At 40.2% G+C, this 25,081-nt stretch overlaps 2 protein-coding genes and 1 long non-coding RNA gene across 6 annotated transcripts in view; 1 reads left to right on the plus strand and 2 right to left on the minus strand.

Annotated features, from left to right (window-relative positions):
• The window catches only part of hmcn2 (hemicentin 2), a 51,545-nt gene extending 45,952 nt beyond the window's left edge, over positions 1-5,593 (minus strand). Inside the window, exons 1-4 of the mRNA XM_077560865.1 lie at positions 5,335-5,593; positions 3,347-3,417; positions 2,770-2,928; positions 1,766-1,888 (exon numbers count right to left, since the gene is read on the minus strand). Coding sequence (XP_077416991.1) covers positions 1,766-1,888; positions 2,770-2,928; positions 3,347-3,417; positions 5,335-5,593 — 612 coding nt within the window. The remainder of the gene's footprint in view (positions 1-1,765; positions 1,889-2,769; positions 2,929-3,346; positions 3,418-5,334) is intronic.
• On the plus strand, positions 1,807-16,547 carry LOC144048655 (uncharacterized). The gene is made up of 3 exons (XR_013293392.1): positions 1,807-3,491; positions 5,313-5,569; positions 16,366-16,547. It is a non-coding gene; the product is annotated as an uncharacterized LOC144048655 (long non-coding RNA).
• ncs1b (neuronal calcium sensor 1b) lies at positions 7,734-25,081 on the minus strand. 4 transcript variants are annotated; one of them, XR_013293391.1, is made up of 11 exons: positions 24,906-25,080; positions 24,216-24,325; positions 23,284-24,104; positions 19,176-19,200; positions 15,151-15,289; positions 12,487-12,565; positions 11,257-11,345; positions 9,693-9,770; positions 9,188-9,295; positions 8,869-9,001; positions 7,734-8,778 (listed from the first exon to the last, which is right to left on the minus strand). XR_013293391.1 is itself a non-coding variant. In XM_077560864.1 (11 exons), the coding sequence occupies exons 4-10, from the start codon at positions 23,345-23,347 to the stop codon at positions 9,197-9,199; spliced, it is 573 nt and encodes a 190-aa protein (XP_077416990.1). In that variant the 5' UTR covers positions 23,348-23,405; positions 23,909-24,104; positions 24,216-24,325; positions 24,906-25,081; the 3' UTR covers positions 7,734-9,001; positions 9,188-9,196. The 4 variants fall into 4 exon arrangements, 2 of the variants coding, with proteins under 2 accessions (XP_077416990.1, XP_077416989.1); XM_077560864.1 differs by having other exon boundaries at positions 7,734-9,001; positions 23,284-23,405; positions 23,909-24,104; positions 24,906-25,081; XR_013293390.1 differs by having other exon boundaries at positions 8,869-9,295.

The following is a 25,081-nucleotide window of genomic DNA, read 5'->3' on the forward strand; positions in this document are numbered from 1 at the left end:
GGTCTACCTAGTGCTGACAGCAGCTGGTTCCTCTCGACGTTTTACAACTGGAAACAGCTGTAATGTCTGCCATATGTGCAGTCATCACCTGCAGAGCAGGAAACTGCTAAGAGGTGACCTACATCTGGCCCTGAATGGTGTCTATTGCCTCCACTAAAAGAGCGCAAGAGGAGTGTGCGTTAGATGAAAACAAGTGGAGGGAAGACACGGGAGCACAGGCTGTCCACGCAACAGTGCTCATCTGAAGCATGCTGAGCAATGTGCAGCTACGCCCTGTTTCATCTTGTGGGAATGCAGAGGATCAAAAGTCCTTTGAAACATCATCCAAGGTGTCTCAGTTGAACAAGTTTGTAAAGACTCCATTTGCTATACATAGAAGCATGACGGATGGGCTAAATTAACGGTTGGGACTCTACTGACCAAGTACATTACCTGACCCTACTTAAGCTATTCTGAGCTGCCAGCAGCACAATTCGAGGTGCAGGTGTTCAACCACCACAGCTTGACTGCAGTTTGGCAAGGGTCGGTTTTGTACTGCAAAGGTCTACAAATTACTATCATGAGCATTAGCAAGAAGCTGTCCCACCTCAAATCAAGATTATTAGAGCGAATCAGTCCCAGATGGACCCCCGAGACTACTAATTGAGGTGCAAAACACCTGCCAAGACCTTTTATGTGAGTCCACCTGTTTTTCAGTGAGGCGATCTTTGTCTTGCACACACAGAAAGATGACCTGAGGATAAATATTACCTTGGCTTATTTTTTTTAGAGCTGCTTGAATCCCTCATGCCAAAAAAATCACCTTCACCTTTATTGTGCTTTAAAACCACCATCTTCATTTCAAACTAATGCTCAAGGCTACCAATAAAGATCAACACTTTTGTCATTTTTAAGTGTCCCATATTATGATGATATCTGGACAGTATTGTAATGTGTTATGTAGCACTGCAAGTTAGTAGAATTGTAGTACCGTAAAGAATGCAAAAATTTTAATGCTGGCAATGAGCTGTTGTGTGACGAGCCAACACAAGCCCCATCAGGCAGCTGTTGGATTGAGAAATACCACGACAGATCATATCCTGGGATTAGAGAGTAATTTCAGTTTGTTTGCTGTACACACTCCTTCCATAGAGACCATAGACTGAGACCCCGTACAGAATAATTGATTTGGCCACACCTTATTAAAATGCTGTTCGGGGTAGAGGTTAGATGTGCTACTATAATTCCAGTTAGAGGCTTAACCAATTTACACTAATTGGCTAAACACACACTAGCTGTGATAAAGAGGTCTTCAAATCTCAAGTGTACAAATGTGTTTATGGAAATAAATCATGGCAAGATGCTCGCTCCAGCAAAAGCCATAAGGAGTTGAGGTGTGATAGCTCAATTGAATTTAGTTTCCTATTCCCTACAAATAAAAAATAACAGTACGAACATCCAACTGACATAAAGGAACTCCTTTTTTGGCAGGGTTCCTGAGTGAGAATGAAGTTGCCCCACACAGCTGTTTGTATGTTTTGTAACATGCATAACTTGACAGAAAACAGACCTTACACCCTAGCCCCACCAACATCTACCTCACCCACCCACACAAACACACACACAAAAATGTTGGAGTTCACGGGTTCAGTAGGCCACCAGAACACAGAGCTGTTGGCTCGGGTTCCGCACTGCACAGCCCTGTGCTGTGTTGACACTCAGGCAGGATACGAGTGACTAAAAACATTTACAGGGACGATAAAGTTCTTCTTTGTCATGTTCTCACCTCGTTGACCTGCTGCTTGTCCAGGTGAAAGATCTGCCCTGAGGACGTGGCGGCAATCTCCTCGTAGACCTTGTAGCCAGGCTGTGAGCGGTCGCCACAATCCCCAGTCAGCACAAATACCACCTGGCAACAAGACAAAAGAGATAAGAGTTACTTTTGTCCACGTTGGCATTCTGACACCATTTTTTCATTTGCCTCTAGTCTATGGTGACGCTGTCACGCTGACGTCTTTTGTCATGCGGACTTCAAAAGTCTACTAATGTACAGTATAGGACATTGGAGTGCTGTGGCAATGTTAGGCTCAGGGCTAAAGCAAGCTAATGTTAGCATACTCATTTGCATTTCAATCTGTGTATCTTCAAACGTTATAAGTCAGTAATGCCGAATGTGCTTGACCTATCAGCCGCCCGCAGGGGTTTATGTCGACAATATGGTATTGTTTTGAGTCATCATGCACCCTGCTGGTACGATACAGTACCTGGTGGTATCAACTATTGTCAATGCTAATAGCGAGTCATGTCTAGTGAAAGAGGTACCATGCTGTGGAGAAGGGGCAGTTTGGAAGTCATTCAGTTTCTGGTTGCTGATTCATTCACCTCCGGCTACAGTGTTTGCCTTCTTCCTTGTTACTTGGCTGTGGCCTGTATAGTATCTGTGTCTCATCAACTTGCCAAAAGTACAAACTCTCTTGTCACCATCTTTCTGTGTCAATTTATCTTTCTCCTTGGGAAAAGTTGACGGACATTTTTATTTTTTTTTTTGCATTTCTTACCACATTCTTGTTGACCTGATTCTTCTCTCATGAGTTTGAATACCTTATTGTTTGTGCACCCATCCATGATTTAGATGCTGTAGAATTCTCTGAACTTGCTTCCTGTACCCAGAAGCTCACACACTAAATCCATTCTTTGTGCTTTGTTGATAATACAATGACATGAACTAAACTTTCGAGACACCGAACCGAACAAGTAATTTCCGAATCATGTAAGGTTGTTAATGTTTACCTGAGACTGACGGAGTTGCACCAGCTGTAGAACATCTCTTTTCAGGCGGTAGTCTTTTGCTCTAGCGTCGGTGAAGACATAAATGAAGGATCCAGGAAGAGAAACCTCCAAGGCTTTCTTAATGGCTCCAACACTCATCTCAGGGCAGTCACCCCCACCCTGTGTAAGTTTCAACCACAATAATGTTTCCGCAAATATACCACTGGACGAGATGACTTTTTACAACTTGTTCTATGCAACATCATATCAGGGCATCATCAATACAAAATTAAAAAAAAGAGATGAATAATTGTGTAACGATTCTACTTCTACAGCCATAGGCTACATGGTGTTGTAGTATGATCAGTAGATAAAGAGCAGATCTGGCTTTCTATCCAAACTTCAAATTACAGAAGATTGTTGCTTGAAATGGACATTCCTGAGTTACCCAGCTTCAACTCTTCAGGGATCAAACTACTGTTTGCATTGCATTATACTGACCCGATTACGATACAGTCCACATACACTCACATAAAGCCTGAGATAATATTGTGGTATATTAACGGTGCAATAATCGCTACATGTCTTCTGTTCCCACCTGAACAAACAGCTCTTGAAGATCCTGCTGGAACTTCTTAGGGTCAGTGGTGATGTACACTGGCCCGATATCTGTAAGGATGAAAACATAGCCCATCAAGTGACCGTATACCCAACTGAAATATGCTCTGGACCAAAGTTTTGGGGTAAGTTGTTTATCTTTTTCCAGCTACAACATATTTGACTCTAGGAATTACTGTTGCTATTCATCCCAAAGGTATTTTACAGCGTTCCTTACAAAATTAGCCAAGCATGCCTGGAACAGAAAGGGGCCTTCACCAAACATATTTATTCATAATGTCTTGGTAAGATGAAATAAATAATGTCAGAAAACATTAACGCTAAGACTATTTATAGCCGATAGTCATGGTGGAACATCAGCTCCAAAGCACAAATTTCATTTCTATACTGTTTGCAACGTCTTTGTTCCTCGCTCCTCTTTTTACATGCTAGCGCCCTGCACTAATGATCCGAGAGGAGATGAGGAGGCCTGATTTATGTCTGTCAAATGTCCACTTGCCTCACATCTGGGCTGTTTCACTAGTCACCGTCTTCAGTCTCATCAGGTTTGTTTAGAACAGTTCCCACTGGAACAACATCCATCTTTATTCGTGGCATAAGACTGATTCCCACTAGAACAATGTTCGGTCTCCGAATTATGACTGAAGACCCAGTGTCCCAAATCTGTAACATGACAGGGTCTCCCACTTCCACCGCCACAGCCACAAGAGGCATGACTCCTTCTTGTGACTAGCTCCAAGTCAGCCCCCAGACTGCGTTTCTGGCATTTCATAAATGTTAACAAGCACAAAAAAATCTGTTCCCCCATGTCGCCTCTAATTTGACCTACCTACACCTCCTTGTGACAGTAACCACGGTCATTGTTACACGCAGCAGTGCTGGTTTGTGGCTGCCTACTGACACACTTTGCCTGTCTGGCAGACACAATCATGAGTGTGCCCACTTAGTTGTTCAGCTTCCACATTTGTTTGTATAAGTAATTAAGTTTGCAAACCTTTTATTAAGCCCTATAGTATCTTGCAGAGCTTGCAGTGGTGCATCAAGCTGATGACGCTACCAATCAATCTCATTTATTTTCTCAACAGTAGCACCGTGCTCGTGAGCGGTAATAAATGTCTGACAGCACATCTTTGTCAGCCACCACAGCTTTTTAGCTATCCTGAAACTTTACAAGGTCCTCAAGGGTAGGCCACATTAACAGAGACAAAATGTGCGAGGTTAAGGCAAACCACCAGAACATTTCCTCCTCCCACCATCACCACCACCTCACGCTGGCTTTACCGGGGGTCTTAGAGTTTTGGTGGAGAGGGCGGGCTGGGGAGGGTGATTGGGCTAATTACACACAGGCAGACAGCATATGCTTCTCATCAGGGCCCAAAAAACCTCCCCCATCAGAGGACGTGCTTTTATTTTCAAGCTCTAGCATTTCCAATATAGTCTACAGGGAAGGGGCGAGCAGCCTTACCTGGCCTCACTATTGGTTTAGTTTGACAACAGGTCTGTTGCAGCATGAGCCACAAAAAGTAACATTTTAGGGTTAAAATGTGAACAGCTAGCTTTTGTCATTTACTGCAGTGTCAGGTGAAAATTTTGAGTGAAACCAAATTATTAATTTACTTGATCTAAAGAAATTGAATACACGCGTTGTACTTTAGAACTGGGTCATACTGAAAGCTGTTTCAAATACTGTATCTGGTTTCCACAAGTAGGTTACTCATAACCTAAAGTGCAAAAACAATATTAAGCTACAGTTATTATAACTTTTTGTATTAACTCATATGCGCCAAATTCGTGCGTTAAGTTAGTCCATCTGTTTATCTTAGCCTATTGTTGTCTCAACTTTGAGACAAAATTGTGAGATGGATAAGCTACATTCTGAGTGCTTATTTATTCACACAAATACTAACAAATCATTCACGAAAACATGCTTTTTATCCACATGACAGTTTCTGGTGGCGCAAACAGTACCTGGATCATGGAATGGAACCAGGACAAAGTTTTTGATGGGTCTGGTCCTTCGGCTGAGGGTCTTCTCCAGAATCCGCGAAGCGCCATCGATCACCTGTTTGAGGTCGTCGTACATGGAGCCGGTCACATCGAACACAAAGGCCAGGGTTGAGGCGCTGACATCCGACCCGTGGCCCTCCGCCAATGCCGGAGATGCCCGGAGCCTTTGCATGCTGCTACATAGCACCAGGACCAGGCACGTTATCAAGACACCCTTCATCTTCTTCTTAAAAAAAAAAAAAAGTGAAAATCTACTGCATCCGTCCTGGAATAAAACGAATCACCAGGGAAACGTGTTTAAAAGTTTGAAAAATACATAAAAAGGAGTAGGAGTGTAACTCTCTTTTAAATCGGCAATAAACCTGGGAAGAAAATGCATCCAAATTCCGTGTAAAATAGGTCCAGAGGAGCACATCCGTGCGTAAAGTTTGGAGCAAAGTGTGGAGAGGCTGACTTGTGGAGTGGAGCACCCCTGGAGAGCTGGTGTTCTGACGCTCCAAACGGGGGCGGGGATAGGTATTAAAAAGTTCCTGCGGAGAGACCCAACCTGAATTGGATGCGTGAGTGCGTGTAACTTGACCCCTCTGTGACTTGCAGCCTTTTACTCGATTCAACATGCCCATTCAATCCAGACGACACTTTTAGGATCAATCGTATACATCAGCACCACAAAGCCGGGCTGTAAACTTTGTGTCTAGTTCAAGGGTATGCAACCTGTGGCTCTTTAGTAGGGTACCTCTCCCGTGGCTCCCTGTGGATTTCTTTAAAAAAAAAACACAAAAAAAACATATTTGTTCTTTTTTCTTTTTCGATAAAACATTCTTTAAATTAATTAATGTTTTAGATTTAAAAAAAAAAAAAGCCACATTTTTAAGTTGTCAGTAAAAGAGACGAAAGGTAAAAAAATAAAAATAAATAAATACTAAAAACGTCCAAAAAGTGACCATAAATGTCCAAAGAGGACGATAAAAAGCACAAAATTATTAAAATTACTAAAAATGTCAGAGAATTGAATTTAAAACAGGTAGAAAATAAATTATTCAAAAAATAACCATACAATGTCCTAAAACAAAAGAAGAAATCCTGAAAATTATCATAAAACCTACACAAAATAGCAAAACTGACAGCAAAAAAGAAAGGGGGGGGGGGGTTGGCTGTAAAAAAAAAATTGCCTAAAATGTCCCCCCAAAAAGGAGAGGCAGAAATGATCATATGTCCATAAAATTGCCAAAAAACAGAAAGGCAGAAAAGTTAAAAAATAAAATAAAATGAAAAAAAAAGTATGAAAAACAAAGTCTGAAAATGTACAAAAACAGAAGACGAAAGGTAGAAGAATATTGGATGCTGCTCTCATATGTTTTGGTGCAGTTCTAAGTAGCTCTGGGGCCATCAGTACATGAGACTAACTACACTAATTAACAATAACACGAACATACTGTTCATTAATGTTTTGTGGTTCCAAACAGATTTTTTTGGTACCTAAAATGGCTTTTTTGACAGTAAAGCTTACTGACCCCTGGTCTAGTTCATTTTACAGAGACCACATATGAGTGGTGAAACAGACATGCCACTGAATGCCAGTACACGTTTACCCGGAGGTTAACCTGATAAGAAATGAAACGTAGTCATTTATTGTTTGGTTAATCGCCACATGTACCTCAGGCATTTTAATGAAAAAAATAATGATAACCATGGCAAAAGACACACAAATCACACAGTTCAAAATATAAAACATATAAAAAGCATAAAACGCAAAAAAGAAAAAAAACATTCAAACATGACGCATACTTTGTGTCAAAATGTGGCAGTCACCCCTGAGTTTTAAAGGCCAACGAGTAAAAATGTTTGTCTTTAAGGCGTGATTTGAAAACCTGTAGTGTGAGGGTTTGCCTTACAGGCAGAGGCAGAGCGTTCCACAGCTTTGGGCCTGCTACTGCAAAAGCCCAGTCTCCCCTGAGTTTAATCTTAGATTTGGGAACAACTAGGGGAAGCTCAACCTAAGGGACCTTGGGGAATATAGGGTTAACTTCCAGATAGCAGGTCAGACAGATAGTTAGTGCAAGTTCGTTTAAGCACTTAAAAGCAGACAATAAGATTTTTAAAATCAATGTACAGGAAGCCAATGGAGGGATGTCAGTACAGGGGGGACGTGTTCTAGCTTCCGTGTACCGGTTAGCAACCAAGCAGTAGCGTTTTGGACCAATTATAGGCAGGAAATTAGTGCCTGATTTATTTATTTTCAATCAGTCATAAGTAAATGAGGTGTTGACAGAGTCCCAAACATTAGGTTTGTTACTATAATTGCATCCTAATCCATGTGAGAATGTTCTAAAATATTATAATAATACCAGGACACACCGCCATTTAAATGCATTTTATTATGTGCTCTCATACTGATCAATGACAGGTAAATGGCATTTGTCATTCAGTAAATCCTTATTTGCATAAGGCATAACATCAGTGACTGTGCTAAAACATGACCGCTTTAACAAAGAATGATTAAGAATTGGTACAAGGCATGATTGCATGCTCTGGCTTCACACATCAGGACAAATATAATGTGGACAATAGCAAAAGCTTTACAATGAGAATTGGTGTTTGTTTGTGCCTCACGCTGTCTGCTGAAAGAGAACGAGGGTACTGAGCCTCAATTTAATTTTAAGCCGTGAGCTTCGGCGATGCTGCTCAGCAATTGCACTGCTGACACGAGACACTCATGCTCACTGGGAAGTGAAAACAAAATAGGATTCACAGGCTGCAAACAGTAAAATCATTCTTAGAAAAGTCCCAGCTCCTTCAACACTGTTCCACAAATACAAATTCTATTCTCTCAGGAGAGGAAACTCAGAGCGTGAGAAAAAAAAAATCCCACAATAGTAGTGAAAAATGCAGTGCAAAACATTTCAACAACTTTGATAAAAAATAAAACTTTATTCCATTTTAAAAGAAGTGAAAACTTCTGAATAAAGCAAAGCAGGAACTAAATTACTATAATACCATATTTACATATTACAGTACACTGCTTTGTAACGTTAAATTAGTGCTCACTTTTTTTCATGTCAAAGTCCACGATGACAGCACAGCTCGCTGCATCTTCTTGTGAAAAGTCTGGAAAAGCCTCTAACGCAATTCCCCTCCTGGGACTTTTGGCAGGGAAAGATTAAGGCTGCGACATTTGCACAGAAGCACACAGTAGCAGCACAAGTGTGTTGAAATGACCGTGGGCTATGCTGCCAGGTTTGAATGGCGTCGGAAAATGTGTCGGCAATCCTTGTTGGAAACACAAACAAGTGTCTGCTGATTGTCAGTCCTCCTCTGGATGAGCAAGATCGATTGTTTGATGGTGCTGGGTTTGTCTGATTCCAATGCTAAATTGGATCCGTCTAGCAAGGGTAGGAGTGTGATCTCCATTAAAGAAAACAAACATGTCTTTGCTCAGATCATGCAGGATAATCACTTGAATGGCGTGTTGAAAATATGCATTCACATGCTCACTTCACAGCTGACAAAACGCTGAGCACGATGTCAGCAACAATTGGCAGAGGCTGGTGGATTACACGAGGCGGCGGAAGAGGCTCTTCGCTCGGCACAGAAAGACCATTTGATTGCCAGCAAACAAGTGGGTCGCCTGAATAATTCATAAGAACAAACTGAGAGCAGAAAGCAGCTGCTTTCCTTTGGATTTAGGCCATTCATTGATTTTTGTTTTTTTTATTGGCTCAGATGACACAAGGATGGCATAATATTTATTGGATGGTCGGAACTTCCCCTTGGCTAAATGTGCATGTGGCTTGCACATGAATACTCCACTCACCTTACATTCTTAGACTAGACCATCATAAAGAGACAGTGCTTGCACAATAGAGGGGTCGGCCTTGGAGCCCTCCTGAAACTCCTGCAAAGTCAGTTTCCCGTCTGCATTCTGGAAGAGGCACATGGGACAGAGACGCCATTAGCACAGTATCACCAGCAGGGGGCAAGCAAGGCCCCGCGGTCAGTGGACTTGGATTTCAGACACTTTGTGGCTGTGCTGCTTGGACACACATACAGGCCTCAGCTCATCATTCGCAGAAGTAAATTCCCTGAGTTTAGAGAGTGGGTACTGGCTCTGAGGACGAGCGTGGAAGGAGACTTGACTACCATATAGTGTTGACAGTATGAATGACACTGATAGATACAGCTTGCCGTTCTAAATTTAACAGAGTTCATCTCAATTCCCTGAAAGTGGCCACTATGCTTTTTTTAATGGTAAACAATATGCACACTGCTCTTATACACAACGTACATCAAGTCTGTTGCACTATAGAAACTGCACTAACCTTGTCCATCATTGCAAAGATGCGGTCCACTCGCTTTTCTGGTGTGTTTTCTTCTTCTGGCAGCTCCACGGTGTTTCCCTGAAATACCAACTTATTACACTTAACATTTAAAAAACAATCAGGCATAAGTACAGTGGGAACCGTTCAAACAACCAGAAAGATGGTAAAATAAAAATATAAAAATGTAATAACAAATAATAATAATAATAATAATAATAATAATAATAATAATAATAATAGAATGGACTTAAAATTTGTGCTGTCAAAGTTAAAGCATTAACTAATTAATTAATCACAAAATATATCACATTAATCATGAATTAAAGCAGATGAATGGCATAATTAATTTTGGTCACAGATTATCCTTTATCATGATAGCAGATGGTTACGCTAAAGGTGGCACAGGTCGTGTTTGAGCAATTAAAAAAAACAAAGCATTGAAGTAAAGCATTTCATAAATGTTTGCGTATGACATTCAGAATATTTGTTTGTGTCAAACTATCGGGGTCATTTTTTTTCCATTTTAAATTATGCCAGTAATTAACTGATTAGAAAAAGAGGAGGATTAGCGTGTGCAGTGGATCAGAAAATGTTCAAGACTTCCTCATAACATTAAATGTCAAAAGAATTAACACATAACAGGTGCTCTTTATATTTAGTAGGCTTTTTTTATTATTTTATAAAAAGCCTTTTTAATTAAGCGATTAATCGTGATTAATCAAAATTTTAAAATGTGATTAATTTGATTAAAAATTGTTATCGCTCGACAGCTCTACTTAAAATATTAAATGTTAACTATTACTGCATTTTTTATGGCTTTTTGCACTTCTTTCCCAAAACGTATATATTTGCAAGAATAGGAATATTCGCGACAGCATTATTATCACAGTTCTTAGGTTCAAAATTCAAATCTCAGCTCTGGCTTTCCTGTGTGGCGTTCGCATGCGCTCCCCATGCTTACTACTTAGTACTTCAACTTACTCCCACATTTAAAAAGCACTGCGTGCTAGGCTAATTGAATATTAAACTAGAAACTGTCCCAAGATGTGAATGTTAGTGTAAATTGCCGTGTTAATTTGTTCCCTGCAATTGGCTGACGATCAGTTCAGGGTGTACTGCGCCGCTCTCTGAACGTCAGCTGGGATCGGCTCTAGTTCACCCATGACATTAATGAGTACAAGCTGCATAAAAAATGGATGAACGGATGTAATAGCCAAAACGTCAAGGCCTTTTCTGACTGCACTTAGAATCGTGCAGCGAATCGTCCGTCATGTTAGGACTTAATTTCGTTTTAGACTTACTGTACATGTGTTTATGCTAAAAATTAAAAGAAAAAAAGAAACTGCAACATGCATTGTGTCATACCCTCTCCATCTGGTATTGACATTTGGAGAATTCAAAGTGTGTTTTATTGTTTTAACATATAGAGTACTATAGTGATTCACTTTTAATTTTTCCTACACGCATGATTTCCTTAAAAACTTTCTGGAAGAAAGATTCCAACCATGCAGACTCCGAATGGATTGTGTTTGGTTGCACTCTTTGTAAAGTTCAGTCAACTTACCACCATCTGATAAATGGCATCGACTATGTTCAACATCTCATCACGGGTTATGTAGCCATCATTATCCAAGTCATATAGCTTGAAAGCCCCTGAAAAAAAAAAAGTCAAATATTAAAGTAGGTAGTTTACTACATCTTAGAGGCTCGGCTGCTGAGCAAATGTCATCATTCCTAAGTTACTGTGACCTCAAATGCTTTTGGTCACATTAAGGAAATGAAAATTTTTTGATAGTTCAACAGGTTTTATAACACATAAGGAACACAACACTATACATACTGTAAAATACTATATTTACAAGCGACGCCATTGAGATGATCTTTTCATCTTCAAATTTTATATTTAGCTCATAATTTATTTTAATTTCATCCCAGTTAAAAGAGCATCAAATTAACATTTGTGGTTATATTCTGTGACTCAGGCATTTATGATGAAGTGGTCTGACGACTGACGTGAACATTACATTATTTACAATACATTATGAGTCTACATTATTACATAGACGGCATTTCGCAACTTTTACACTCGCTGTCACACTCGGCTGCTCGCATGAGTGCTTCACCCTCGTCAGTTAGAAATGCTTTTACGAAACACTAGTAGAAATGGACTCGTTAAAGAAAGAGATCCCGGAACTCTTTGGATTACAAACCTTCGCCTCTTCACTTCTGTTAAGATGTGTGTCTTCGGTTCACTTTGTGCTGGAGGGTCACATTTTGGTGTATTTCAACTTTTATTGGTTGCTATGTCCATTTACATCAATCCTTTGTAAAGTGACGTTAAAGGCGAGGAACTCCGGATTATTTTGAGGCAGGTTTCCAAGACACACTGCTAGCTAAAGTCGACTAAAAACACGCTGACTAAATATGCAATTGTTGTAATTATTTTTTTTTTTATACACTTCTATTATAATTTTAACTTTTGCGCTGCTGGGAAATGGTAATCTAGAGTTTAAGAAGGCTCTTTTAGAGAAATCTCAAAATCAATATTTTTGTCCAAACAATCAAAACTAATGTCACCGACATGCGGATACTTTTGTCAGAGTCGGTCAACAACTTCAAATGTTTTGGATAGCATAAGGCACTTTTTGCATATTTTGCTCAGTCAAAAAAATAAAAAATAGTTATCACAGCAACTCATATGTCTTGTAAATCAACCAGTGTGGAAAAAAAATAACACCCAATTCAAAATCATGCCATTTAAATGTCAACAATAGTAATAGAGATTGCATCTTACATCTAAGTTTCTCATCCAGAGTCCCTCGAGAAGTGACCGACAACGCCTGGATGAACTCTGAGAACTCAATGCGTCCGTCCTAGAAAATGGCACAAGCGAGGAAAAAAGATGACTTCACATTTACACTTCTTTAGAGATGTCCTTGCTGCACGCTGCACAAAACAGGGCCAGACGTTTGCTTGAAGTTTGTGGCTATTTTTGCCCTGCACCAAGCTCTCTCCAGAGGCAGAATAATGTCACCTCTGGTCATTAGTTAGATGGATGCCAATGGCTCACAAGTCTTAAAAGTTACACTCCACAAACACACAATGACTGGGTACTATAGAGAAATCCTTTCAGGGTTTCTAAGAATACGGTAACAACTTCATCATACCTGAAATGGAAATGTTTCTCTATCCCTAAATGACTACAGATCATAATTCATGCAGATATTGTATTGTGCATCATTATGATGTGTGTTGGACGAGAAGGTCATATTCTGTGGATTCAGACCAACTCATCACTCAAGTTATCACTCAGTAACACCGTGACGCATGCAACAGCCACCAGCTCATATAAAGTGGCTTCCTGTTGGTGCGGCACTCAGCCTCACTTCCTGGCTACATTCATCTTAGCATTTAGCTGTGTGCTCTAGAACAGTGGTTCTCAACTGTTTTTTTTTCCTATTGTCGCAATCTACTTCGTAGAAGTTAAGAACAATACACAACATGATTTGTTTAAAAAATTGCCTCTGAAAACACATGTATAGACAGTATACTGTATTATATGAATTTGATGCAGTGCCAAATGCATATTGCTCGCCGTGATGTCCTCCAGCCAGTGGCCGGACTGCACTTTATATGGTTGGGGAGTACAGTAAACAAGTGCCTAAAGCGCGATGCAGCTACACTTCCTGTTGCTTACTTATTATGTTCCACATGGAAGCTTGGTACACCTCTGTACTGTAGTGGAATAATCAAAACAAGGCATATTTTAACTAGCTGTCCGCGACCCTTCCAAATTAATGTGCACCGATCGTTCGGCCGGCCGATTTATTGGCTCCGATTTCCTTAATTTTGGGGGAATCGGTGATCGGCTGATCCCTTAAACAAAAAACGATGTTTTCCACCGATCTCATCTTCCTCCTCAAAGGTCTGAAAAAGTCAGCCACTGTCCTCTTCTACAGAGATGACTTTTCATTTTTTTTTTTTCATTTTTATTTGAGAGAACTACTTAATTTGCAGTTAAAACAACCCGTTTTTATTAATTCGCAGATTTTGTTCAATGTTTTCCAATAAAATAAGATTGGAACTCTGAAAGTGTATGTTGCCAGTTATGGAAAAAAAAATTGTGATCGGCAGATCAGACTTTTTAAAAGATCAGAGATCGGTGATCAACCAAAAGATTGTGATCGGTGCACGTTTACTTCCATAATTGGTCTGTGACCCACTTTTGGGTCGCGACTCAACAGTCTAGAATCAATTCTCTCTGAAAGAAACTATCACAAGAAGACATGCTTGTTGAATAAGTCATAGAAACTGTTAAGATCAGTGCATTCTTCAACAATGGGGCGCCTGATACCAGTGAAGGTCATACTGCAGCCAAAGGGGAATTGTCTCATCTTAAACACACAAAGCCAATAACCTTGCAGGGCTTACCTAACCTATAGGGAGATGTTCAAAGAATGTTTGTCTTCCAAATGACCTTCTAAAGGACTCTATAGATTGTAATGAAATTAGCATGTACACTTTGTCCCGATGTACTGTACAGTAGGGCTGTGCAATTAATCGAAGTTCAATTACAATTTCAATTATTACACTCCACAATGACAAAATCAAAAGATTATTAATAGTTACTTCTGAGTTGTTTAAGTTGATACGTTTGCACCTTTTTTACATTTTAAAAGAACTAATTTAATCATTTTTGTTTCATCCAAAAGGAACTTGCATAATTATAGTGTTTCAAAGAATTGTATTTGTCTTCATATTTTTTATTTGTTTTTTACGTTTAAACATTTTATTGTTTTGTACCCCAAAAATAAATGATCGTCCTACTGCATAGTGCACATGCTGCACTCCAACTTCAAGTTGTTGCCAACATAAATAAACATATATTATTATAAATATATATTATTATAAATTATGTTTGGTCTAAAAGGAACTTACATAATCATAGTGTTTCTATTTTTTTAAATGCTTAAACATTTTCTTGTTTTGTACCAAAAAATAAATAATCATTTGAATAATCGTGATTTCAATGATTGCCAAAATAATCGTGATTATTATTTTTTCCATAAATCGAGCAGCCCTACTGTACAGTGCTTCAGAAAGAAGATACTTAACTACAGAGGGGAAAACTCTTTGACATAAATGGGTTACAAACATGTGTTTATATAACCTGTGACTCTAATTGGCAGCTAATGAGCAGTTAATTTCCCCCCCAAAAATGAATTTTCTGAATGATTTGAAACAAAAAATGGAGTGAAAAGTCAATCAGAATGAATGCATTTAAATTATTATTATTATTATCTACAGAGGCATGTAGCTCATAATGCATCTGTTACAAGCAAATGTCCTCAAATAAAAATATTACTGAACAAATACATCACAGACTGGACAAACCACATGCATGACACATCATTTTCATATAAGCAGGTATAAAGTTTTGCCATACATTGCTACAAACCTTATTTTCATCAAACACGTTGAAGACAAAAGAGGCAAACTTTGTGGGATCTCCAAAAGGAAAGAACTGCTTGTATATCTTCTGAAAGCCCACAGAATCAAGTTGTCCACTTGGACAGTCTTTAATGAAGCCTTTGTACCTGTCAGAAAAACAGACAGAGGTAGACAATAATGAACCAATAGGCACACAAGGTAGAGTAATCATAAACACCTCCTGTCTGCAATGGGCATGTAGTTAAGGATACATCTGATGAAAAAGTTGATATGCAAAGCTATTTGTCTCAGTTACAGATAAGACCATCGTCCTAATCCAATAGCAAGCCCAGAGTGGTTTGCTGCAATCGAATTACTCTCTCGTCTTCTTTTGATAATATGCATGGCTGCAGATAAGTCTGAGCACTTCCCCTTACTCTTGGAAATAGCCTATCTAGAAAGCGACTTCATGTATATTAGGCTAAATATAGCCGCAATTCATAAGCAATTTCAAGTGCAGTCACTCAAAGGTGGGCATTTTCCATGTACCGCTCAATCAAGAACCAAGGCAGCCAGACTGAACACTAATAACTCATTACATAATAACCCAATACGGGCAAGCGAAAGGGTGTTAGTCTATACCAGCAATCACCAACGAGTTGATCAACCACCTACAGCACCAGTGACTCCTAAAGGACACATTATGCAATTTTTTTCACAATTTAAAGGAGTTCCCAAGTGTCTTAACTTTTCAGTCAAAATACACTTAGGATTCCGAAATTCAGAAACACACTCAGCATCCTCTTACAACACTGGTTAAAACCAATCACTTTGAGTGAGGGGGGTGTGGTCCTGTCACATGTAAATGAGCCACTGCTCACCACACCTTTCACTGTACTGTAGAGCCAATGACCGCTTGTTTTCAAACATCCCTGCGTCTGAACGAGAAACGCAATTCCCATGTAGACCAAATAAGAACTAAAAGTGTATTTTCATTCCTGGATCACTGCGCACCTGTATTATATTGGTCAATTAGTGGGTGGAACGGTGCATGTGGAGCATTCAGCAGACACAATGCCAAACACAAACAACTAATTATATACAGTCAGTTTACCATATGCTTAAAAATATATAGAGACGTATTCAACTTACATTAAAATAGATCTTAGTTTCAAAAACATCCCTGCCCCACACAATAACAAAAAGAAATGATATTCAATAAGCCTTCCCTTCTGATCAACAGCAAAACCAGCCCAAGTTCATACAGGAAGAGTGATGAAGAGGACGACCACTGACTCCACACTCCCATGAAACTACTTTTACTCCACTCTGGGGATGATGAAGCAAAGCTCCATGTCGTCAAGACAAGATGATAGTGCTTTGATGCACTGCTGCTGCTACAAGTTCAGAGGAAAAAAAGAGAAAGCAACCACCTCGCATTTGAATTATTGGGAGAAAAGTGGGGGGGGGGGGGGGGGGATGAAAGCATGGCTCGTTTGTATGCGGAATACAAAGTACAGCCAAATTGGGATGTACAATCCGTATCACATTTCAAGGCCAAAGCAATTGAAACCTGAACTCATCAGGCAGAATTACCCAGTGATTATTATATTATATCTGCCAGGCAGAATAATGCATTCATTGATAGAACACACTGGTGCACATGAGCTATTCTTTGGTGCAACACAATGTAAAAAGAAGCCTTTCATTATTCAACCCATTCTGTACTTGTGCACTCGTAAACCTAATCTGGACTATCATGGAAAAAAAAGTTTGGTCATTTAAGCGCGTAAAATGGTTTTAATGCATTGTAGGTTTTGATTGGAAATAGTGTTGGGCATATTAGTCAATTCATCAGAACTTTGAATTCTGTGTAGAATACATTGTTAAATAATGAGAAAAGCTGAATTACTACAGTGCAACAGTGGGTCGGGACCTGACACCCCAACTCCCAAAAAATAACAATTATTTTAAAAATCCTGCAAAAAAGAAAGAAAAGAAAAACCCTGAGAAACCTTGGATTATTAACGATGGCAGCAAAATAAAGACCCTTCTGTGAATGAGATGTGTTTGCTGTAATATTTTACTTTGCAGATCCGATTAATGACGTCCCTGACCCATCTGCAAATGATGACAATACACACAATCACAGATTTGTGGGATCAAATCTCAAATATCTTCTACTCAAGCACCAGGTCTTGAGCTCGTTTACCTGCCGGTTGAGTAGTAAGCACATGTCGCTAAAGCCAAACTGTGGCAGTGTTTTTACTTTCTGGACCTGGATTGTCCACCTCTCGTCACAGAGCACAAATCGAGATGAACAACCATTCACGCACTCACGTTCACACCATCGCTGAGTGGGAACTGAAGCCACGCTGCCTGCACACAAGTCAGGCGAGTGGACCACTACACAATCAGTGACTTTCACCGAGCATGTAATGAGGAATCAGAGGAAATACATTGTCAGCAGAGTGTCAGCCTGTCTTCACAGTCTTAACCAGAATCACCTTGACTTGTCAAGAACATGAGCACATATTCGAGATCTGACTCGGTGACAGATGCGCAGTCTATGCTTGGGGTCGTGATGCACTTACAGGGGCAGAGCAGAAGTAAAACTGGCAATAAGACGACAAATAAAAATTTGCAAGGAGTTGAAGTATTTATTTCTGGCACGTGCCCTCAGGTCATCAATAAATTCAGCACACAATGACATATTGGTACTGATTTTAGGTGAGTATAGGGAATACTAATTCAGTTTTGTGGATAATTAGAGAGAGAAACTGATTCTCTGCGCAACACGGACATTTTTCTAACCCTGCAAACTCTTGTGCATGTGCTCTAATTACAAGCCATCTGGCATTTCCCCTGGTAACATTTTCTCTCATCCCTCACCCTCAGCAGTGTTGATTGCTGCTAATATCCAAGTGACAATTCATGCAAACTTTGCCATGGAAAACCAGTGAGCGATGGTTGGCTAGCTTGCTTTTTGGGGGATAGGGGATGCATTTCTGCCCCAATGCACTGAAGAAATAGGCCAAAGACAAGCTACCTTCCAGGCTGCGGACCCTCCAATGCTCCATCCCTTACCAGACTCGAGAAAAGTGGCTAGCTCACAAAGGAGCTCGTTTCAAGCATGGTGAATTCGATTGTGAAATGCAAAAATAAAGCAGGAGAATTGAAGCGAATGGTTGCTTTATTACAGTGCTCCTTTTTTCTTCTTTTTTTATCAGATGTGCTGGTCTTTGTTTTTTTCATGCTTCCCAACAATAGCCCAGCAGCAGTAGCATTCAGCAAACAAATGAGAGTACTGCACTCATGCTTGAATCATCTTTGTAATGAAGGTGAATTGCTTGCTACCCCCAGCGCCCCCGGCTGTCAGATAGTGCCTTCACAATTACATTCAGAAATTCACACCTCCGCAGTAATAATCACTCTAGCCACTGTTGTGTGACTTCTTCTGGTCTGGGGTGCCTCTTCCGCATAAATGTGTCATTTTGATCTATGCAAGTACTGTAAATGTTACATCATCGCGTGGGCTCTGATCTGACAAAAGATGGGGGTACAGATGGGAGGAATAGTTCCCGGACGCCCTGTGAAGTATCGACTTTTGCCGTGATTAAATTCTTGAAAGTCAAATTTTCTTGTGCCCCCGCCATTCTTCTCTTATCAGACATTCCTTGTCCAAATGGAGCAAAAAAGGTAGTTGACACATTAGCGTTACCAAGCCTGAAAGAATCTCAAGTTTCAAGAAAGCTTCAAAGTCATTCCGTTTTCAGAATAGAACGGTGAGGAGCAGAACTTCAAATAAGTCAACTCTGGGCTCTTGGCTTAAGTATCAACGAGCAGTTTGATTGATTGATTGATTGATTGATTGGTAGATAGATTGATTGATTGATTGATTAATTGATTGGTTGATTGGTAGATAGATAGATAGATTGATTGATTGATTGATTGATTGATTGATTGATTGATTGATTGATTGATTGATTGATTGATTGGTTGGTTGGTTGGTGGATGGATGGATGGATTGAAAGAATGAAATCCCACACTTACCACTGTTGCACCTCTTTTTCTGTAACTGCAAGAGAAATAGAGTGGCATTAGCTTTGGGACAAAATTCCTTGCACCATTAAAGATCAAACACTTTAGTGAAAATAGCAATCATCCATCTTACCTTGAGTGGACAGTTATTAGAATATTTTATGGAATCAGAAGATTTCATGAAATGATGATAATTTATTCAGGCCATTTAGGAGGGAACTAGTGCAAGTGAACCCTGACAAAAGGACAATTAAGGCTGAGCAAAGACAGGTCGGCCACAGCATTAACAAAGAGGGCAGTGTAAAAGGCTTGATATGTTATCGAGCCTGCGCAGGCACTGTTTTCTACTAATATCCAACAAAAACCCTTGCAGCTTTACATTGTCTTCAAATGTGTCCAGTTGAATTAAATCAACTCATGGTTGTAGTTTTCTTTGTGTTTGTATTGTTTCATTTATTTTTCTTCTCTGACATTTCACGTTTCAACACAGCAGCTTACAACACAACATATATATATATATATATATATATATATATATATCCGAAAAGAAAAAGGGCTGACGGGATGAAGCCGAAGTTTATTAATTCCCGTCTCCAGAATACATTAAGGACGCATAATTATCAAGATGTTGATTCATAATAATGAGTGCAAGGTGCAACCAGAGAAAGCAGAACAATTAGTCCATAAAAATGCAGGTACAATTTCAGCATTTCTTTCCTAAACATATTCAAAGGAAAAATAGTACTATCTGTGACTTCATTTACATGCAGTCAGTCAGTATCGGGTTATGGTCATTTCCGGTTTCTGAAACATTTGCGATAAGGCGTGTACATACGTGAGCGGACAACACGCAAATAGACATAATTTCCGTTTTTTAACATTCTACGGTCAAAAATAGAAATTATATTCATTTCACTTACCACGCTAATAAAGCAGTCAGTTTCCTCCTCACTCTAAAAATGTGGTTCTGTGCTCCATCTAAGTTTCTCCATATTTACCTCCGCTTGTGTATTTCTGGCGGGTTGCACGCCAGGCACACGGACTTTATATATGTACACACACTGTCGCATTTTCGCCGCAGAGACAGAAAATAATGTGAAAACGTCATGGAGAAATCAATGTATTCATGTTGAACGCTCATTTAGCGACTGGCAACGTAAGATGGCCGCCGCACATCCAAGAAGTTCCTGTACGCAAAAGACCAAGGTTCCTTATGATTCGAGCATGCGCAAAACACGAACCAATGTCCCATTCAATAGCGGTACCCCGATACGCGCTTAAATGACCAAATATTTAGGTTAAAGAAAGGGTCATCCAGGGGTCTTATTTGGGTTTTTGCACCTGTTTACATGGCCTTTAAAAAAATCTAATATTGCCAGTAATCAAAATTTGAAAGGGTTATTGACTGCATGTTAATGTAGTCTGTGATTGCTGCTCATATGAAGGCGATTATGCTGGAAGCCGAGTGGGGTATAGCTTTCATTTGTACAACTCACCTAGAAAGGCTTCATGTGCGCCTGGCAGCGAATGTCACAGTCAATCTCACTACTGTCAACCAAGATAAACTGCCATTAAATTGCCACTGTAGTCAGAAATGGAGGCAGTTCAGCATGGCTATGATTTACTTTAGAAATGTTATATAACTCAAGTCAGAGCTAATGTGCAGTAATGCAACCCGTCCATGCAAGAAAGTGCGGGGCCTACTTGGCTGGTTGGCCCTGGAGGGTCTGCTAAAAACCCTTCCCGCTTGCACTCTGTCACTGTGAGCCTCTTCATGGCTCTGACAACACAGAAGAATCATCACGCTATTAGATAGGCCAAGCCTTCACCCTGGAGACATTTGAATATGACCGCTGGTGCTGCCATGTGATGCGAGACTGAACAGTAATTCCGGCCTAATCTGAAATCTCTTTAAGCGCTCTTGTACTCTTGTAGGCTATTCAATGACTGTACAATGTCTTCATGTTTAGTTTACAAAAATGTCTCTGCATCTAAATCACACACTTGACAGCTCTCACTGCTGGCCAGGCCTTGGTTGGTTTTCTGTCAACACAAGCTATTATTCTCCAGAAGAAGAAAAAACACCCTACTTTTTTTTCTACCACGGAAACAAAGAGACATTTAGAAAGAGAAATTTCCTCAGTCCCCAATCTGTCAAGAAACAAAGGAAAATGGTGACGTAGATGGACACAAAGCTTCTCATGGGAGACCAAGAAATAGGTAGCATAACTTATGATTGATGGCAGTCTCAAGTCAAGAAAAGATGGGAGAACGATGTGGAGGAAAACAGCCTGGTGCTCCTCTCAGAGATGCTAACCAGATAAGATCCTAATTACACTATTCCCTTCTCTGCTCAAAGCAAGAAATTAGTGGATGGAGCCAGAGAGAAAGGCTGCGCGAGAGGAAGAGTTAAAGGACAGCGGCAAGCAGGCCAGCCCAGCAAGAAGCCACGTCTTCCTCCACAGCAATTTCCTGCCGCAGCAGCCCGCCTTGCCTCTGCTGTGCCGAGTGCCACCATGCAAATAACACAGTCATTAAGCAGCCAATGGATGTCGGCTCCCACTCACACCTGCACAATGCACTGCTCAAATGACAAGAACGACAATAATAATAATAATGATGATGACGATGTGCCCCAAGAATAACACACACATACACACAAATGGTGTCTTTCAGTGTAGACATTATTTTGCTAATTATCAAACTGAGTTCAAATCTGATTGAAAACCAAGGGGGACAATGGTAATGTTCAGTTTATGTTACCAAAGCTCGAATGAAAGAATCATCAGGAGCAAATACAAGACTATGTCTATACTGTGAATGAGTGCTTCTGTCCCAATTGAATAATTTCGCTTTGCAGAGTAACTGTAAAGCAGTCTTAGTTACAGTCTTTTTTTTTCAATACAAATCCATAAACTACAGCAAGCTCAATGAAAGCACACAGCAGAGGTCACCAACCAGGTATTTCCCAAGGGTCCACATTAGTACCCTGCGGGTCTGTTCTAAAAATAGCTCACCAGTCATGGGATAATTGTGATTTCCCAGGAATGTTGTAGCAGTAATCATTTTAAAAATGACTTTATAGAAATAAAATGCTGCATATTGATACTTATCTGTTTCATAAAATTATGAGAAACCATTCACATAAACAAATACCAATAAATGCTAATTTTAACAAATGATAACTACAGCCCGACCAATATGGATGTTTTTTCAGCCCGATGCTGATTCTGATAATAATTCCAGTTAATAGACATAAAAATAAAAATTGAGCAAATAAAATAACTCATTTTTGGATACCTTAATGCTTGCTTACAATGTTAAAGACATGAAGCTCAGGTAAAACTTTTGACTGTTTTCCAATATGTTGTCCTTTAGTACGTATTTGTTTAATGTTACAAATGAGAGCAAACTCTGCAAAAATTGGCCAATTTTCCACTTATTTTGGCGAGGAAGTTTGAACATCATTATCTTTGTCTTATCTTGTAGTGTGATAATGTATACAAATATCAGCCATTTTTTTTGCCGATTCTTTACTATTTTAAAAGAGCTAATATCGGCCAATTAAATACAGTAGGTCAGGCCTTAATAATGCTTTTATTAAAGGTAATTTGAGCAAATGTGTTATTTCAGAAGTGCATATCAAACTGGTATCCCTTCTCATGAATCAGTTCCCAAGAAGTATCTCTCAGCTTCAAAACAGCTGGTGACCCCTGGCATACAGCATGATTAAATGATCCCTATAACTTAAAGTAGAGCCTGACCTTTCCCAATGACAATTTGTCGAAGAACAATGCTTTTTTTCAGCAGCTTGAATCTAGCTAGTGTCATTCTGTTGTATTTAATTAAAATAGAAGCAGTGGACACGGGCTATTTGTGACAATTTGTCGAAGAACAATGCTTTTTTTCGGCAGCTTGAATCTAGCTAGTGTCATTCTGTTGTATTTAATTAAAATAGAAGCAGTGGACACGGGCTATTTGCTTAAAAGCATGCAATGGGAAGAAGCGGTAACAATGCAAATTCTGCTCTTTTAGTTTTGTGCCAACTGTCATTTCAATTCAAGGTTTTAGCAGGATGAGATCATTAAAGACACACAAAAAGAAACTAGAGGATACTCACAGTAGGTTTTCCTCGTCAATTCCTCAACCACCTCTGGCTTGAGCTTGCTGTTGGATTTACCCATGATTTTCAGCTCTCCTCCACACCTTCAAGTCCACCTGGTATTACCTCAGTCTGCTCTTCTGCCAGAAACATAAACAAAGGCAGGCCAGTTAACGCCAATGCAATGACAACAGTGGAAAAAAGGAAACACACATCACTGAGGTGTGGTTGCAAAATAATGAATGCAGTTCCTGACAAACTAAGAGGCGATAGCTCAAAACTAACTAAACACACTCTCCATAGAGCCTAAAGTCCCTGTGATGAAGGGCCATCAGGCTGTTGCGATATTTCTGAGCATGGTGCGTCTGCTCAATTCTCCATTGCAGTCCGTGGGAGAAGAGTGGCGCTTAGATGCCTTGCTACATCCTTGGAAGCAAGTCACCACTCAGCGGGTGAGTGAAGCACCCTCCCACGTCCAACCTTCACATTATGTCTAGTACCCCCGCACCCCTCCCTACACACACACACACACAGTCTTGACAGATGAGATAAGGAAGTGTCTAAGAAAAAAAATCATTGAACACAGAGAGCTTGTCTCGTGTACTGTAAAAATATAAGCAAAAACAATGTAGTGATCATTTACAGAAAAGAAGAAGCCATGCTGGTGCGTCATTGTCCAATATTAGGAGCGCTCCCTGCTCTCCAAATAAGCATGCCAGTTGTCTATCAAGCTTAAAGGCAGATTTGAAGAGTGAAGGTTCCCTCCTCCTCCATTCTGACTCATAATTCTTCCTCGTTGCTGGCTTCAAGACAACATGGTATGGTGATTTCCTCCTCTCCTACCAATGCAGCAGACAGAAGGTGAGGGATAATAGAATTTCTCTGTCGCAGTGTTAAGGAGCACTGATGTCAAACTGCCGCCACATATGAGCTGAGTATTGTGCAGGCACCTTCACTGCAAACATCTGCATGTGTCCATGGCCAGTGACATCCTGCTGAGCGAAGTCCCGCTGGGAATGACCATCTTGTGTCTTCACGTGTCTTGGGCTGCAGGGTAGTGCTATGGGCATGAACACACAAGAGAGCAGTGATGACAGAGCAGAAAAATGCCGATGATGTAGTGGAAATGGTCACCCCAAACCACAGACTTCTGACTGGAAAGAAGCTGATAAAAGCTCTAAAGTAGTCAACAGTCAAAGCAGAACGAAAGAAAAGTGTTCACATTTAAACTTAAGTAGCTGGTGTAAATTAAATCAGTACCCAAATAGGAACAGGTGGCAAAAAAAAATGCTTAACTCATACGAGCGTGTGCACTTAAAACGAATGGAGACGACGTATAAGCGAAAAGATAGTACTGTATTGGTATTGCCTACCTGTATTTAAATTTTTTCCCGTATGACGTGGCAAAAAAAGGATTACCTACATCGTGAGCGGCTAAGGCGGCGGCGGCGGTGGCCGGTAGGACGTTGCATAGCAACACACAGTTTATGGCTACAGTCACTGCATGTTTTGCTAGTCATTCACCTCGCGACGTTTAGCACTAAAACGCCGTCTCGCGAAGCTACTAACCTGCCAAAACAAGTCATGAAACACCAAGGGTAGGATTAAAAGCCAGCTTTAGCGGGCAGTCAACATTTTACCTGAGGTACAGAAGAGGAAAGGCGCCGTTCCGTCAGCGCAGAATAGAGCCGAGATGAAGTGCTGGCGCTGCTGCCTCGCGCATGGCCGCGTGTTGTGCTGCTCTAGCCAGCCGCCGACAGGGAGTGACGTTCAATCGAGCTGCTGGCCTGGCCTCAGTGCGCACACATTCGTGACT

Source organism: Vanacampus margaritifer, chromosome 3 (genome assembly GCF_051991255.1).
Source record: "Vanacampus margaritifer isolate UIUO_Vmar chromosome 3, RoL_Vmar_1.0, whole genome shotgun sequence".
Classification (NCBI taxonomy): Eukaryota; Metazoa; Chordata; class Actinopteri; order Syngnathiformes; family Syngnathidae; genus Vanacampus; species Vanacampus margaritifer.